We start from the raw sequence: 17,864 nt of genomic DNA, 5'->3' as shown, positions 1-17,864 counted from the left end.
AACATCGATGCAAAAATCCTCAACAAAATACTAGCAAATCGCATACAACAATATATTAAAAAGATTATACACCATGATCAGGTGGGATTTATTCCAGGGATGCAGCGATGGTTCAACATTTGCAAATCAATCAATGTGATACACTACATTAATAAAATGAAGAATAAAAATCACATGATCATCTCAATAGATGCAGAGAAAGCATTTGACAAGATATAGCATCCATTTATGATAAAAACTCTGAATAAAATGGGTATAGAAGGAAAGTACCTCAACATAACAAAGACCATATATGACAAACCCACAGCTAATATCATCCTCAATGGTGAAAAACTGAAAGCTATCCCTCTAAGAACAGGACCCAGACAAGGATACCCACTCTCACCGCTCCTATTTAACATAGTATTGTAAGTCCTAGCCAGAGCAATCAGGCAAGAAAAAGAAATAAAAGGGATCCAAATTGGAAAGGAAGAAGTGAAACTGTCACTATTTGCAGATGACATGATTTTGTATATAGAAAACCCTAAAGAATCCACCAAAAAACTTCTAGAAGTAATAAACGAATATGGTAAAGTTGGAGGATACAAAATCAACATACAAAAATCAATTGCATTTCTATACACTAACAACAAAGTAGCAGAAAAAGAAATTAAGAATACAATCCCATTTACAATTGCAACAAAAAGAATAAAATACCTAGGAATAAACTTAACCAAAGAAGTGAAAGATCTGTATACTGAAAACTATAAAACATTGCTGAAAGAAATTGAAGAAGACACAAGGAAATGGAAAGATATTCCATGCTCTTGGATTGGAAGAATTAACATAGTTAAGATGTCTATACTTCCTAAAGCAATCTATAGATTCAATGCAATCCCTATCAAAGTTCCAACAACATCTTTCACAGAAATAGAACAAAGAATCCTAAAATTTATATGGAACAACAAAAGACCCCGAATAAGTAAAGGAATCCTGAGAAAAAAGAACAAAACTGGAGGTATCACACTCCCTGATTTCAAAATATACTACAAAGCTATAGTAACAAAAACAGCATGGTACTGGCACAAAAACAGACACACAGATCAATGGAATAGAATCGAAAGCCCAGAAATAAACCCACACATCTATGGACAGCTAATCTTCAACAAAGGAGCCAAGAACACACAATGGAGAAAGGAAAGTCTCTTCAACAAATGGTGTTGGGAAAACTGGACAGCCACATGCAAAAAAAATGAAAATAGACCGTTACCTTACACCATACACAAAAATTAACTCAAAATGGATTAAAGACTTGAATGTAAGACTTGAAACAATGAAACTTCTAGAAGAAAACATGGGCAGTATGCTCTTCGACATTGGTCTTAGCAACATATTTTCAAGCACCATGTCTGACCAGGCAAGAGAAATGATAGAAAAAATAAACAAATGGGACTACATCAAACTAAAAAGCTTATGCACAGCAAAGGAAACCATCAACAAAACAAAAAGACAACCTAACAACTGGGAGAAGATATTTGAAACCATACATCTGATAAGGGGTTAATCTCAAAAATGTATAAAGAACTCATGCATCTCAAAAAGAAAAAAGTTAACAACCCAATTAAAAAATGGGCAAAAGACCTGAACAGACATTTCTCCAAAGAAGATATATAGATGGCCAACAGGCACATGAAAAGATGTTCAGCATCATTAATTATCAGGGAAATGCAAATCAAAATTACAATGAGATATCACCTCATGCCCGTCAGAATGGCTATAATTAAGAAGACAGGAAACAACAAGTGTTGGAGAGGATGTGGAGAGAAGGGAACACTCACACACTGCTGGTGGCAGTGCAAACTGGTGCAGCCACTATGGAAAACAGTATGGAGATTCCTCAAAAAATTAAGGATAGAACTACCATACGATCCAGATATTCCATTGCTGGGTATTTATCCAAAGAACGTGAAAACGCCAATGTGTAAAGATACACACACCCCTGTGTTCATTGCCGCGTTATTCACAATAGCCAAGACTTGGAAGCAACCTAAGTGCCCATCAAAGAATGAATAGATAAAGAAGATGTGGTATATATACACAATGGAATACTACTCAGCCATAAGAAACGATGAAATCCAGCCATTTGTGACAACATGGGTGGACATTGAGGGTTTTATGCAAAGTGAAATAAGTCAGAGGGAGACGGTCAAACACCATATGATCTCACTGATTAAGTAATAGATAGTAACAACAACAAACAAACAAACATATAGAGACAGAGATCGGATTGGTGGTTATCAGAGGGGAAGAGGGGAGGGAGGAGGGTGAAAGGCATAATTAGGCACATGTGTATGATGATGGATTGTAATTAGTATTTGGGTGGTGAACATGACGTAATCTATGCAGAAATAGAAGTATAATGATGTACACCTGAAATTTATACATTATAAACCAATGTTACCACAATAAACCAAAAAAAAAAAAATCTGTCTCACTCATTCATATAATCCACAAGTATATTTTCACTACTAAGAACCCTCTCTGTACATTCAGGAGCTGGAGTTTGTTTTGGGGGACTTCCTATGGTCTCCGACGGCCAGTAATGGGTGTAACTGCAAGGTCCCACAGAATATCAGCAGTGATGCGGGCTCTTGAGCTATGCAGACGTGGGCACCAGTTCCCATTCTGGTACTTGAATAATTCCAATATCTAACATTTACTGAGCACTTACTATATGCCAGGCTATTTGATGTGTACCAGAGAGGTGGGTAGTGAGATTAGCCCTATTTCTCAGATGAGGCAACTCCGTTCAGAGAGGTTCAGAGAGGTTAGGCAGCTCACTTAAGGTCACACAGGAGGTAATCAGAGAACCCAGCGTTTACAGACAGAGCCTAAATACATAAAATTTATACACCACTGTCTCCTCACTGGCTGGAAGACTCAGGAGAGTCATGTTAGCCTCTTGGACCCTCGGTTTCTTTAGCTGGAAAATGGGATAATAATGCCTATTGGGTCATAGTGGTGGTTGGTTAGTGGTTGTCATCAGTAGCACCTGCCTTCTTCCTAACACAGACCCAGAAAGCATTGAAAGGCCTTACCTAAGTCACAGTCTGTGGATCAGTTGCCTCATTTACAACACGAGGAGAAAAATCTCCATCCCCACTTACTCCAAAATATTGCTCTGTAAATCAAATTAATTATGGCAGATATGTCTTTAATAGTCCAATGAAGTCAGAGTTCTGGTTGTAGAAGGCCACCAACTAGTCTTGTAACTTCTATTTCATAAGCTCATTTCCCCAGCTTAAAAGGAGGAGGTGGGTCTATACAAATGAGCTCTGATGGTATAATGAATCTGAGCACTTCACTCTTCTGAGGACAGATGAAAAGTTTATTTCGAACGGGGAGGGTCTTCTCAAACACCACGGTCAAGAAATCATGGCTACTTCTCAGCATTAAAGCCTCAGTGCACACGATCCCTCCTCAGAGAAGCCTCTCCTGACCACCCTCTCTCCTCCCTAAAGAAGCCTTCTCTGCCAGTTTCTGTCCTTCCTGGAACGTATCACTCTCGGAAACCTCGCATTTCGTTTGTCTCTCCCCACTATCATGTAAGCTTGCAGAGGGCAGCACCACGTGACTTGTTCACTGTTGAATGCTCAGTTTTCATAAGAGTGTGGGGCTTATAGTAAATGCCCAGTTCATACTTGTTGAATGAATACAACGATTCAATAATTTTGCAACTTGCACAAGCTTAGAGAGCGTTCTTGAAAGTCAAATGCCATAACCGAGGCTGGACATGAAAGTGTAAAGCCCCGAAGTTTTCCAAACCTGTATGGATTTCATCTTTGAAGTAATAACTGTGCTTATTTGAAATAATCATTTGTGATGTTTTGAACAAATCTCAAATGGACCCCATCCTCTCTTAGTTTCTTATAGAGTTGTTTCTCTCTCTATAAACCTTTACGAGGAGCAGGGTGGACACTTGATGTGGCTGCCCCGGTCCTCAGTTACCCTCCTTCAGAGATGGGAAATATGATCACTGTGTACTTGGCTGATGGGCTCCAGCCCTCACATGTTTGGTGTCATCTATGGGAATGCCCAGCTGTGGAAGCAAATGGCTGCCTTGGCGCTGAGCGAGCGACAGGAGGCACAGCCGGAATTCTTACCATGGGCAGCAGGAAGCCACACTCGTGGTTATTGACTCCGATGATAGAAGGAATTGGATTAAATGTTTTTTGAGTCAATAGTTCTAGAGGCTCTTCGGGAAAGATAAAACCATCAACCACTCGAGTGAAAGACTTGGTTTTCTGAAGTAAGGAAGAAGAGCAAAATCAGCAGCTGTTTCTGTTCACAAAATCTGCCGTCCCCAAACCCTAGCCAAGCTGAGCCAACCCACTCTACAAAATGCATTAAGGAAAAATAAGCCACTGTTGGCCCATACCAAGGCATCAGTGCTGCCTGGACGGCTCTGCCACTTACCCAGGCAAAGGGACTCAATTTTTCTGGGCCTTAGTTTCCTCATCTGCTAAATGGGGATAATAATATTCCCTACTAAGAAAAATAATAGCCTCACACAATGGTTCTCATAGTGTGGCTCCTGGGCCAGCAGCATCAGCATCACCTGGGAACTTGTTAGCAATGCAAATTCTCAGGCCCCACTCCAGGCCTACTGGATACAAAACTCTGGGGGTGCAGCCCAGCAAACTTGTTTTAACCAGCCCTCCAGGTGAGTCTGATGCATGCTCCAGTATGGAAACCCTGGCCAAATGCAAGGCAGAGTGATGAGGGGTGGGGATGGCCAGGGTCATGGGGGTTGGTCCGAGCATCCTCCTGAGATGTCTTTCTCGGCACTGTGCCTTGGATCTAGCTGGATATTTCTTGGGTCTCAGGAAGCAACACCTGGCTATAATTACGGTTTTTTTAGGTTTCTATTTTGGGAGTGGGGGTAGAAGGGAGGACATAAAAGAGCTTTCATGCTACATTGGATCAAGGACTTATTATCCATTTCCCGGACTCCAGCACAGTTCACGGCAGATCCTCACTCCATTCCAAGTAACTATTGAACAAATGCTGGAATCTGACAGATAATGATGTCACGCTCTCAAGGACTCTCAGAGGCTCTCAAGATTGGAACAGACATAAAAGCTCATCCAGCCCAATGAATCATCCAGCGATTGAAATTGGTTGGTGCTCATCTAGACCCAGCTTGCATATCTCAAGCCCTCTAAAGGAGCTGGTCCTCTTTCAGACAACTGAGTTTTTAGAAAGTTCTTGGTTATGTCAAGCCGAAATGGCTTCCTAAGAGAAATTCCACCTCGAGATCTTGACTTCAGCTTCTGGCAGCTTGTGGAACAAGTGTGGTCCCTCTTCCCACTGAGATGTCTTCAATGACTTAGAGACAACCGCATATTTTGCTGGATCTTCTCCAGTTGAAGCAGCACCCCGGGCCCACCAAGTTCCTTAAATTACCTGTACGCGTTCTATGTTCCACAGTGTTTTTTTGGAGCCATTCCTATAAATCCCCAATCCCCATCTTTCCAAGTCCCAAATCAAAATAAATAAGAGAGTGGTAGGATTTGTCTACCTCCCCATTCAAAGGGCACCCAAACTCTGCCCTCCCTCTTCACCTGGCTGATGCTCAGCAACTCCTCAGAGGATTTTGCCCTCAGACACTGCAGCAGGGCCATGGAGTCTGACGAATTGCAACCACAGATATTCGCAATCACCTGCAACTATTTCCAGAGAAGGACCAGGTCAGACCACAGTATTGAAAGCCTCCAGGAAAATGAAAGTTGGAAGGAGTCTTCGATCCAGCCACAGGCTGATCCTTCATATATGAAGTCCAACCTGTTGCCCATCCCCACCCCCATGTGCCTATGATGGAATGTACACATGGAGGACAGGTTGGCACTGCATTACTGTTACTTTCTTGCCTGACCTTCCTTGCCATCTTTGGTAATCGCCAGAGCTGGGGGAGGTGGTTTGTCAGTCTGCAGCCATGGAATGGAGTCAAGATTCTTGGTCACGAAGACACCAGTCCTGTGGTGTTAGATCCATTGGTACTAGGTCCCACAGAGCCCAGAAGCCCACTCTGGGGCACTAAATGGAGCCAGGAGCCCCAAGATTGAGGAGCAGCTTTGCAAGCTCCTTCATTGTCATTTGAGGCATGACTCCGGATCAGTCTCAGCTTGTCAGCTCTGCTCAAGCCTCACCCCCATCCCCAGCCTGGAATGCCCTCAACATTTTTTTTCTACCCTACACCAATTCTACTCATCCTTTAAGGCTCAAGTCTCACTTCCTCCAGGATGTCCTTTCAGACCACTGCAGCCCTATGAATCCCTTCCTTCTCTAATCTCCCATCACTCCAAGAATCCCCACCTTCTCTACTTAGCCCTTTGCTAAACATCTTGCCCTGTCATTGGACTTTCCACATGTGCAGAACTTATCCCTTGAATGAGGTGGTTTTCACTCTTCTTGGAGTCATAGATGCTCTGAGAATCCAATGAAAGCTACAAACCCTCTCCCTGGGAAAATGCACAAACATATAGAGTCTACATACAATTGTAGGCGTTCAAGGACCACCTCCAAAACACAGCCATGGATTCCAGGTTAGATTATAGTCTTCTCAAGTTAGTATATGTCTTCTCCACTTATAAACCCACAGGTCCTAACATACAGCTGGGAACGCAATGGGCACTAAATATGCAAGTGGTGAATGAATAACTATATGCACAAACTGAAAGTAGCTTGATATATCACACTACCAAAATCAACGCTCCCTGTGTAGTGAGGGTATTTTTGCATTATGATAACTCTGTTTCTACTCTTGGTGTATGTTGTTATTTTCTATAAGATGTTTAAGAAAATACACCACTCAACTGAATAATACCCAGGAGATGGCTCCACAGCCCAGTGCTTAATTAATACTCAGTGAATGAATCAGCCCATTTGTTAACTCATTCATTCAGCAAACATTCATAGTAGCCTAATATACACCAGACATTATGCTGGGATGTGAAAGATATAGAGACCTTGCTCTCCAGGTCCTCACCAGCTGGTAGAGCACGAAGACAAGATGACAGATGATGAATATCTGGGGCGTATGCCTCACCTCCCCCTCACAATCCATGCCAGACAGCATTAATCAGTCACAGTGTTATTTCCCACTGAGCCGCAAACAGCGTCAGAATCCTTCCTATCATAGTACTCTAGGTGGAGTAGACTAGGTACAGGAGATGAGCTGCGTATAATACAGGGCACTGAGTTATACATCACAGGCAAAGAATAATGAATAAGATGTAAGAACAGTCACACACACTTACACATACACAGGAACTCACGCACACACACGCGCACAAATACGTGCACACCGGCAGTATTTTATTGTGTACCTGGACCCATTTCGTATTGAACCAGGCCTCCCATGGAGCAACAGGTCCACCTTGGGCCAGCATCAGACTCTTTGGCCATGGTCAGTAAGGACAGCCAAGCACATGGTCTATGGACACCTGACCACATTCTCTCCTGGCCAAGAGAGGAAGCTGGAGAGGTGTTAACAATATACCTACAGCCTGATTCCTCTCATCATCGAGGGCCTTCAGGTAAGGGATGATGGCCACCCCACTCTCCATGATGGCTTTGTGGAATAAGCCATTAGCCATGGGGGACAGAATCTGGAGAGAGAACATAGGAGACCAAGGAAGTTATCAGGGGGCTCCCCACCCATTACACACCACCCATCCCTTCCTGAAAGAAACCTTCCCAGGAAGCCTCCCTAAGAGCAGTTACCTTAGGGAAAAAAAGTTCTGGTTTGGGGGTTCAAGGACTAGATCTGAAGGTTTGGGCAAGTTATTTAACCTATCCAAGCCCCAGGTTCCTCATGAACTTAGAGGTCAAGCATTCTGGCATGTGAGGGCTAGCTCCTTCACTTCCTAGCTGGGTAACCTCAGGCAAGCTGCTTAATATTTCTAGGCATCAGTTTACTCCCATAAAACTGGAGTAAAATTGAGCCCATATCACAGAATTGTTGTGAGGAGTAAGAGAAATAATGAATATAGAAGGCTTTGCACGGTGTCTGGTGAAATACTAAGCACTCGTGAAATGGTGGCTGTTATCATATATGTAAAGTTTAGTTACTACAATCCACCTTAGAAGGTTATTTTGAAGATATAGAAATACCTTGTACATCGTGAAGTGTTATACAGCAGAAGCTCTCTGAACCCACCTCCCTGTAACCAACTTCTGTGCTTAATGTGTTAACTGATGCCCAGGAAATGCTGATCACTCGGAGCCAGTGGGCCATTTTCTAGCACTTCTGCCTATTTCTATTCCCACCAATTTCTTGCCGAGAGTCCAGTGTGTTTGCTTCCAAACATATTTTGTCAGTTACACTTGTTGTTATAATTACATAATTGACGAAATATCATGGGAACCAATGAAGTATGTGTGTAAAAAGAAAACAAAATTGTGTTGAGGGAAAAAAAACCTTGATAAAGGCATGTAGCTAAAAACTTCTGCTGTCAAATTAGGTGTAAACAAGAAAAGAATAAAATATGTGGAGGGAAATAGAAAACTCCCTAAGTGTGTTACATTCACAGACTACGCTGCAGGCATCTTTAAGTTCCTGATCGCTGTAAACACACTGAAACTGCAACCTGAGGGCAGTGAGCTCTGTGGTGGTTTATGCAAGAAAGCCCGTGTTGGCCCTCAAGTCAACAGATCACCTCTGAAAAGATAAGGCACCATATCAAACCACCAGTGAAAAAAATGTACATTTTATGTTTTAGTTAAAATGAAATGCTTATAGGCATCGTTTGTTATTTTATGCTTTAGCTGAGTTTTTCTATTAACAACTAATTACCAGTCCAGGGAATACCATTTCAACTCTACAAATATAAGGGATTTTTCCTCAAGTTATCACTCACTGTGTGACCTTGGGCAATTCATTTAAACTCTCCTGATGACAGCTCTTGTCCTCAAAATGACACTGAGCCCCTAACTCACGATGTATTTGTGATGCTCGAGGGAGACAAGTCTATAAAATTGTTTCTTCAACGTGAAGCACCAATCAGCTGTGAGTGATCCATCATCTTCATTTTTCAACCTCCCCCACCGAGGTTCCTTCAAGTCTCAAAGAGAAGAACTCACAAGGCTAGAAACACTTATGGCTCCCGCTGACTCTCCAAAGATGGTCACAGAGTGTGGGTCCCCACCGAAGAACTCGATGTTCTTCTGGACCCAGGTTAAGGCGGCCATCTGGTCCAGGAAGGCCCAGTTCCCTGGAGCATGCTGGTTCCCTGTGCTGGGGGCAAGAGGCAGGGTGAGAATGCTCAGTCGGCCACCATCTGCTTCCCATTGCCCATGGAGTTGGTGGTGGAGGCTATGGGCTCGTGTCAGGGCATCCCCATTCCTGCTGGGGAGAAGCCGAGAGTGCGAGGCCCAGGAAGCCAGGAAAACTGGGCTTAGTTCTCACTCTCTGTTGGGATTTGGGTTTCTTTGAGAATCTGATGAAAGCTATGCACCCCAGAAAAATGCACAGACAATCTTGTATGTGCTATTTCAGGATATTCATAGGCTCCCCTGAATCCATGGATTCCAGAAGAGTCCTTCTCCTAAGAGTTGGTCTGCACCAAGGAGCCAGACCTCGCTGGGTACAGAGGTTCCAATGAATGACTAAATGAATAATAAAGATAATAACAGCAGCAGTGGCAGCACCATGCACAACACTGTCCTAAGGGCTTTAGGACTGATTGTCCTATGATCCTCCCAACCTGAGAAGTCAGTGGTGCTAGTTTTTCTCCTTCTCCGCCTAGGTCCTCTCTCCACCCTTCTCTGTCCTGCTCCCAAAAGGCTGAGCTCCATGAACTGCATCACCCATGCTTCCAGCTGTGTGTGATCAGTGGGAGGCAATGCCTGGGGGCTTCAGGGTGGGATATCCAGAGACTGGGAAGTTTATTCCATCACTCCATATGCCCCCTCTCTGCTGGGAAGTGGTCTGCGCGGTGGCTACGTTTCTCCATGGCCATAGCTCACGCCACCCCCATCAATGAAATCTGTGAGCACGCCCTAAGGACACTGAAGGATACACAGTCTCCTTCTTACAGACAGGAAGTCGAGGCACAGAGAGGTTAAATCCCTTGCCCCAGAGCTAGAAAGCTGCAGATTTGGGACTCAAACCCAACAAGTCTAGCCCAGAGTCCATGATCCTAACCATGCCCCCATGCCCCTACAGAATAGCATGTTTCCCAGGAGGGGTGAGCAGTTAATGGGGAAATAAGGGAAAATACAACAGAACCAAAGAAATGCCCAGACCAAAACATCCCTGTGGTATACACCATGTATGTGAGTAATCCCGGGATCTATCCTACGTCCCTCTATCCTCCAGCCCTCCCACTACACCTCCCCTGAGCCCATGACCCCTGGGCTGGCTCTAACTCTGCCTTCTCTCTTCTACGACCCCCAAACCTGCAGGAGCCAAGCCCTGCCAATTTTACCTCCATTCCATCGTGGCTCCCACATAGGTCCCCATTTCTCCATTTCTATTTATCTTGATTCATAACCTGGTCACTTATGATCTGGATGACCTTGGGCAAGTCACTTAACCTGCTTTTCCTGAATGTTCTCATGTCTAAAATGAGGATAATGATGGTGGCTGCTTGGCACAGTTGTCACGAAGAGTGACAGTGCTGGCCCACATAAGCACCGTGTACTTGTGAGCCATCACTCTAGTTATTCAGCCACCACCCTGCTTCACTCCACGGCCTGCATCAAGACTGTGCAGTAGCCTCCCCATCTGCAGCCCAGGCACCCCTAGCCCAGCCTCCACTCTGCTCCGGAGTGACCTTGTTGCTATCCTCCTCTGCGGGGCATTCCTGGGTCCCTCACTCTGTTTTGGAAAAAGCCCAGCCTCCATGCACAGCCCGGCATTCAAGGCCTTTCCCAATCTGGCCTGTTCCTGCCTTTCCACATCCATCTCCTGCTGTATCCTCATCTACCTGCCTACTGGAACCCCGATACTATAAACAATCTTTGGAAACCTTTCTGCCAAAGGAATCTTATGCAGAATCCCAATGCACAGAGCAGCTAAAAGTGTAATCGCTCTGGTCAGGGCCCCCCTCTCAGCCCTCCTTGCCTCCACTGCAGCCCCAGAGCCACCTCCCACTTCTACAGGCTGAAAATACAGTTTGCAAATATTGCTCCAGGCCTACGTGCTGCTACATTTCCTTCCTGCCTCCTAGCCTTTGCTCAAGCAGCCCTCTTTGCCAAGTATGCTCTCACCCAACCCCTCCTCCCCAAACCCAACTTCATCTTTAAGGTGCAATTCAAATGCCACCTCTCTCATGAAGCCTCCCTGATTCCTTATAGCTCCCTCCTCTGTTTCTACTGCCCCCCTGCCTCACACTCTCAGAGCATTAATCATGTCCCACCTGGTAGCACTGGTACTTATGTCTCTGTGTTCTCTCCCTCATGACACTGAAAGCCTCTCGAGGGAAGAATTCACGTTGGACTCGTTGCTGCCTTCCCCACAGTATCTGACAGTGGCCCCTCAATACTCCTCTTGGCTCACATCGCACCCTGGCCAGGGCTCAGGTTCTGCCATGCTCTAAGTAGGATAATAGAAGTGGCCAAGAGCCCCAGCTCTGTCCTGTGACCTCTGGGAAATTCTTCATTTCTCTGTGCGTCCGTTTTTCAACTGTAAAGGGAGAATGACAACAGTATGTTTCTCATAAGATTATTCTGAGGGTGAGCTGAAATAGTGCATGGCGAGTGCACAGAACTGTACCTGGCTCATAGCAAGCACCCAGTATACTATATGTCAGATATTATTGGAGGGAGGGAAGCCTATGCAATGGAGTGATTACTGTCCGGTGAGCATTTGAGGAGCCTTGAGGTGGGGCCCTATGGCAGAGACTACTAACTGCTCGCACACTGTGTCCTCATCTTCTAGGACGCACAGCTGGGTTACATTTCCCCATCTCCCTTGCAGTTGGGTGTGGCCACACGACTGAGCTCTGCTAACAGTATGTGAACAGAAATGATGAAGGCCACCTCCAGGCTGACCCAGAAAGACCTCCCTCACATGATCCTCTGCGCTCTTTCTCAACCTGCTGGCCAAATGCAGAGGGTCCAGGGCCCTCCAGGAGGACAGAGCCACAAGATGGAAGGAGCTTGGGTCCCTGATTGATCATGTGGAAGGATGTCTGTCAGTCAGCAACACTCAATTGGACTTGACTTTACTGAGAAAGAGACATTATTGTTTTAAGCCACTAAGACCTGGAGATTTATCTGTTATTGCTGCTAAAATTAGATAATTTGGGCCAAAGTTGTTCAATGTCACTAAAGGCTCATTCCTCCTTAGTTACTGGGCAGCGAATCCCTGTGGCTGCTTCCCAGCTGCCCCTTGGAGATCAGGAGTGTCAATCACTTGGGGATACTCACTTGAAGAAGCCAAGCATCCCTAGCCGGTACTGGATGGTTACGACCAGCACATCCTCGTAGGCGGCCAGGGCAGACCCATCGAAGATGGAGGCTGAGCCGCTCTGAAAGGCACCCCCAGGGAGCCACACCATGACCTAAGGAGGGGAAAGGAACTCTCCAGCCAGCCCGCCGGGCACCCACATCCCCTCCCCATGCATGCTGGGACCTTCTTTCTTTAGGGAAATATAAATGTCTCACTTTCCTTCCTAAATAGCATCAGAGGTTTTGTCTTTTGAAGAAGTCCCAGGGGTAAGCATGTGGGCTCTGGCATCTGAGTGCCTGGGTTTGATTCCCAGCTCTGCCACTGACTAGCTGTATGACCTTGGACAGGTTATTTAGCCTCTCTGAGGCTCCTTTATCTCATCTCAAAGAAGTGAAAGATGAAAGTATCTCATTTATGAGATTATCATGAAGTTTAAAAAAGGTTCTGTGTCTAAAGTTCATAGAACAATATTGGCATATTTCAAGTGCTCAGAAAAGGTTAACTAAATATCATTGAACTTGTGACCCACAGGAAGATGGAAATCTTTGTAAGCCATGTATGAGAGCAAAAGCATCTTAAGCTGTTTTAATCTAAGGCTTTTTCCTACCTACAGACAGAAGAGAAGAGAGGAGAGAGAAAAAAGGAAAAGTGTGGAAATTTTACTTTATTGATTAGAAAAATTGGGACCGGGGAACATAAAACATTGTTCAAATGGTATTATCACTATTGATATGTTAATAATAAATCCCTTCCATTCTCTTTTTTAAGGTCATATTAGGGACTACAGCACTTGGGGCAGGAAAAGAGAAGAAAGCCACTGAGGGAAAAGGATAACTGGAAAAAGCATTGTCTTTGGCACCAGGATCTGCCACTTACTGTGCATACAACATGCAACAAGTCGCTTATGCCCTCCCTGTCCTCATCTTCACCTGTAGAATGGATACAATGATCCTTACCCTCCAGGTGATTATCGGGGGTAGAGGAGATAATGTACTGTGCCTGGCACATAGTCTGTGCTCGATAGATGTTGCTGTTACAATACATAGAGCCAGCCTCCCATTGCAGTGGCATGGAGAGAGAGGATGATGAGAGGGTGTGCTTAAAATTAGATGGTAGACTGTACCTTTCCTACTCACTTATACAGGGACCTTTGCGTTCTTAAATGAAATACTTCACATTATTACCTGTCTTCATTGTAAACAGAAAATTTGGAGAATCTAATTATCCTCTTTAAAAAAGGATTTCCCCAACAAAAAAAAAAAATCAGAGTCCTTTAAGCAGTGTCTTTGCTAAATGTTTCCGGACCACTGAATACTCAACGGAGGGGAAAAACAAAACAAAGTAAAAATCAAAAGTCAAGTCACTGCCAATAAAGAAGTGATCAGCAGAGAAGATGCAGCGAATCTGTCATTAGAATGGCTTTTTAAGAAAATTATTGGCATGTCAAGTGATTACACGTCCCTTTTTCCCAACAGGGCTAGGTCCGATCCCAGACACCCAGCCACTCGGCCTGGACCCCAGGCCAAGAAGCTGCTAGCTGGAGCCCCCAGCACGGCAGGCATCCTTACGGGGAGCTTGGAGCCAGAGTCCGCGTGGGCCGGCGCATAGATGTTAAGGTACAGGCAGTCTTCCGACACTTCGAATTTGGGGTAATGCACCTTGAGAGTGTGTTGATCCGAGAGCAGCCACTCTGCCTTCTGGAGGCACCTTGGAAGAGGGGAGGAGAAACCCCAGAGTTGCTGTCAGCCAACTTGCCTGGGAGGGGCCAGTTCCTGTGACAGCAGGGAGGCCTGGCGGTCTCCTGTGCCTGAGCAGAAGAGGCATATGGGAGCTATTGGTACAAAGTCTAATTATGCCCCACCCCACCCCGTGGTGGCCCAAACCAACAAACAAACTATAATTCTGTTTGATCAGCTTCCTAGGTAGGAAAATACATTGTGCAGAATAATTGTACCCTTAACTCCCAGCACCCACCCATGCCTACACCCACCACCATAATCCAGACACACACACAGAGTCTCAAGCTCGCTCAGCAATTCCCCAAACTGCAGAGGGTTTGACGTTGGGTTGCATATCAGGGGTTTTGCTCTGGCACCTCCCTCTTCTGCCCCCAGAGGAACAAAAGGACATTTCTAGGCCTCTCCACCAGGAACCAACTGAGGTAGGCGTTCAGGGAGAGTCCTGCATCCAAGCCTTTGCCCAAGTGGTCCCTCTGCCCAGACTGCTCTCTTCCCACATCTGCTTGCTCAGGTGCTTCCCTTTCTTTCAGATTCAGTCCAAGTGCCACCTCCTCCAAGAAGCCGTCTGAGATTTCTCCAGTTAGACTATAGCTCTTCTTTGAAAACACCTACATATTTTATGTTCTTTCCTAGAACTTCTGCTAGGATTGTACATGAGTATTATCATCTTCCCCAACTCAACTGTGAGCAGCTAAAAAGCCTCGGACTCTGTATTAGTCACCTCGGTACCTCATAGGCCCTAGCACTGAGCCTGACACACAGTAAGTGAGATTATATATGTGAATATTTCTACTAAGTGCTCAATTAATGTTAGTTGGTTTTTTTAATAGAATGATGTACAGATTGGGCAGCAGGAAACCATCAATGCACATCTACCCCCTGACAAGTGTTTATGCCTTTTTGCCCCTTTGTATGTCGTTTATCAGAAATCAAGGCCTCATGCTTTCGACAGAACCATCCCCAACATCCCCTCAAGGTGAGGCTAGGGGGCTCTTCCTCAGCACCCTTCTCTGACCCCCTAACGATTGCCCTTGTCATTCTACATTTTAATTGTCATTATTGCTTGTGTCCCCACCACCACTCTCCATCTACAAGTTCCTTGAGGGCAGCTGTGTCTAACCCACTGTGGTGTCCCTCAGGGCCTAATGGAGAGTCAGTTATTGAGTTGGTTCTCAATGGGTATTATTTGAATGAAACAATGAATGAACAGATGAGTTTTGGCTTAGTGTCCTCAGTGCCCGGGCCACATGGGGTCTTCTTCTGTGGTTTAGGGAGCTTCCTGGCACCAGGGTATTCCTTCTGCCTGGGACTCCAATGCCAGGAACCAATGTGACCAACCTGATGGCTTCACAGAATCTGAACAGTCAGAAGATTCTTGTGGATTTCCAAATCTCACCTCCCACCCAATCCACAAGGACCCTCCACAATTCATCTGGACACTGGTTGCCCACCTAAGCTTGAAAATTTGCAGTGACTGGGAGCTCCTTACCTCCCAGTCCTCCTGCGTCACAGAGACACACTCGTGCATTCATTCCACAGGTATTTATGGGTTTCTCACTCTGGGCCAGACCCTGCATTAGGCACAGTGTTGACTGCTAGAGCTAAAATCCCTCTAGTGTGGTTCTTTCCTCTAAAGCCCTTCCAGTCTGACCTTGGAGACTAAGCCTGGGTGAGAGGTTACACAGAAACACCTTGACAGTCAGACTCAGTAAGCCCATCTCAGTGGTTCCCAAACCTGACTGGTCCTCAGAATCCCTAGAGAACTTTCAGACAATCCAGTTTCCTGGGTCCAGCTCTGGAGACTGTGATTTAGGAAGTACGGAACTGAGGCCAGAGAATCTGCATGTTCTGAATAATGCCTCCAGAGACTCCGCTGATCGGCTAACTGGAGCCATGCAATCGCTGAAGCACTGGTCCCGTGCTGTAGCCTCCCCTTCTCCTCCCCAGCGCACACCCCCTCCCTTCCCATTGGGTTGCATGACCTTTACTCTCCCTCAATTCTCTGTCCCCACTCCTAGTCGCAGGCCACCCATGGCACCAAGCCTGGTCTTACAATTTAGGGTAGGATGTGGCATCTCGGAAGTCATTCCAGGGCAAAGCAGGCTTTGGTTTCGCAAATCGCAGGGGTCCTAAAGGGGGTGCAGCATAGGGGACCCCGAGGAACACATTCACAGGCACGGTGCTTCCCAGCACAGTGGCTTGCTTTCCTCGGACCCATCCCAGCCTGGTGTTTCTCACTGGTGCCTCTGCAGCTGGCCCTGAGGGAACACAAGGGAAGGAATCAGGGGCTGGCTGGGAAGAGGCTGGGAATAAGCCGAACTCGGAGCTCCCCCCAGTGAGGGCGCTCTTTCTCAGCCCAGAGGTGGTGCAACAAGAAGTATCTGGGTTCCTTATCAAAGAACCCATGCCCACTGCTTCCTGCAAGATGGCCTTAGAAGTCACCTGCACCAGAGCACCGACTTGGTTTCTCCCAGGTGCACAGCACCAAGCCACAAAATTTTCCCCACTAATTTGGGAACCCAAATTACTGTAGAATTGATACATCCAGGCTCTACAGACCCTAGGACTGCACAAAATCGTCTGGCCCAGAGTTTCCCACTTTGGGCCCAGAATCTCAGTCATTTTCATGCTCACCAGCACAATTGCTAGCATGTCTGTGCATCCACTATATGACTATTGGCTTTTTATTTTTCTTAAAATTACATGAAATAAATTGTTAAAACTTTACCTAGAGGAATCCTAAGCAATAATATATATGCAATTGTGGTTTTGATGAGTTAGGTATATGATTTTGAATACACATGAAAATAAATAGAAAGCAATGAAAATAAAAAGTTCTCATGCGGATGCCACATGAAGTCAGCTCGTCCACCTCCAGGAGTCTGAGGATGATACTTTTGAGACTGAACGTGTGAGCTTCTGGGTTTCCATACAGAATATGGAGCCTTGAGAAGTTAACCGCCCAGCTATTTAGTTAGCAAGACCCAGGTGTCTTGGCACTACCTGTTCTAATGTCATTTCAATAGTGCAGGTCCTACAGGGCAGCCAGCTCTACAGAAGCACGGGATCCTCCCCTATACCCCTCCCCAGTGCCCAGGACAGAGGGGTCTCTGAGCCTCCCACAGACTGCAAACAAGTCAGGGGCAGAACCAGGGTCTTCTGTGCTTCACCTGCGCCCAAGAAGGAGACTCTGTCCCTGGGGATTTCAGCAACACCAAGACATTGGTCAGGCGTCCTGAGGCTACTCACAGCCCTCCATGGGCCCTCAGAGACCTCTGAGAAATAAATTCATTTCTACCAGTGGAAAATCCTTCAAGTTGGGAAGTCCCCCCACCCCATCTTCTGAGAACCCTCCTCTCCCACTGGGTGTCTCACCCTCGATGGCAGCTGCAACAACCCAAAGAGCCCAGATCAGGGTCCGGCCTGGGTGCACCCACTCCCCACTCATCTGGCTGACCCGCCTGAACTCCCTGGACATCCACAGCCGCTGCCGGCCTCAGAGAGCTTCGGTCAGGGACAAGAAAGGTCTTCCTGTCTGTAGACAAATGTTGAGCAGGCAGACACAGGATGCAGGCTTGGTGAAGAACAGCGTCAAGCCAAGATTTTCAGAAGACTTGGCCTAGCAAGACTTTCCTGTTCTGATTTACATAAGAAGAAGCTGATGATTAACTCTTGAGCTGGAGAAAGAT

The 17,864-nt window shown here is 45.8% G+C and overlaps 1 protein-coding gene across 2 annotated transcripts in view; it reads right to left on the bottom strand.

Annotated features, from left to right (window-relative positions):
• Nucleotides 1-17,653, bottom strand: part of CES5A (carboxylesterase 5A) — a 36,808-nt gene extending 19,155 nt beyond the window's left edge. Inside the window, exons 1-8 of one of the 2 annotated variants that reach the window (XM_004431618.3) lie at nucleotides 17,551-17,653; nucleotides 16,229-16,433; nucleotides 14,005-14,143; nucleotides 12,415-12,548; nucleotides 9,124-9,277; nucleotides 7,545-7,649; nucleotides 5,604-5,708; nucleotides 4,143-4,283 (exon numbers count right to left, since the gene is read on the bottom strand). In XM_004431618.3, the coding sequence (XP_004431675.3) occupies nucleotides 4,143-4,283; nucleotides 5,604-5,708; nucleotides 7,545-7,649; nucleotides 9,124-9,277; nucleotides 12,415-12,548; nucleotides 14,005-14,143; nucleotides 16,229-16,433; nucleotides 17,551-17,653 (1,086 nt within the window). The remainder of the gene's footprint in view (nucleotides 1-4,142; nucleotides 4,284-5,603; nucleotides 5,709-7,544; nucleotides 7,650-9,123; nucleotides 9,278-12,414; nucleotides 12,549-14,004; nucleotides 14,144-16,228; nucleotides 16,434-17,550) is intronic. The other variant, XM_087420339.1, reaches the window with a different exon arrangement.
• Between the last annotated feature and the right edge of the window lie 211 nt (nucleotides 17,654-17,864).

This window comes from Ceratotherium simum, chromosome 30 (genome assembly GCF_057802395.1).
Source record: "Ceratotherium simum simum isolate JZ-2026a chromosome 30, ASM5780239v1, whole genome shotgun sequence".
Lineage (NCBI taxonomy): Eukaryota > Metazoa > Chordata > Mammalia > Perissodactyla > Rhinocerotidae > Ceratotherium > Ceratotherium simum.
Note: the sequence above shows the minus strand (reverse complement) of the source record. Positions and strands in the feature narration are given on the sequence as shown.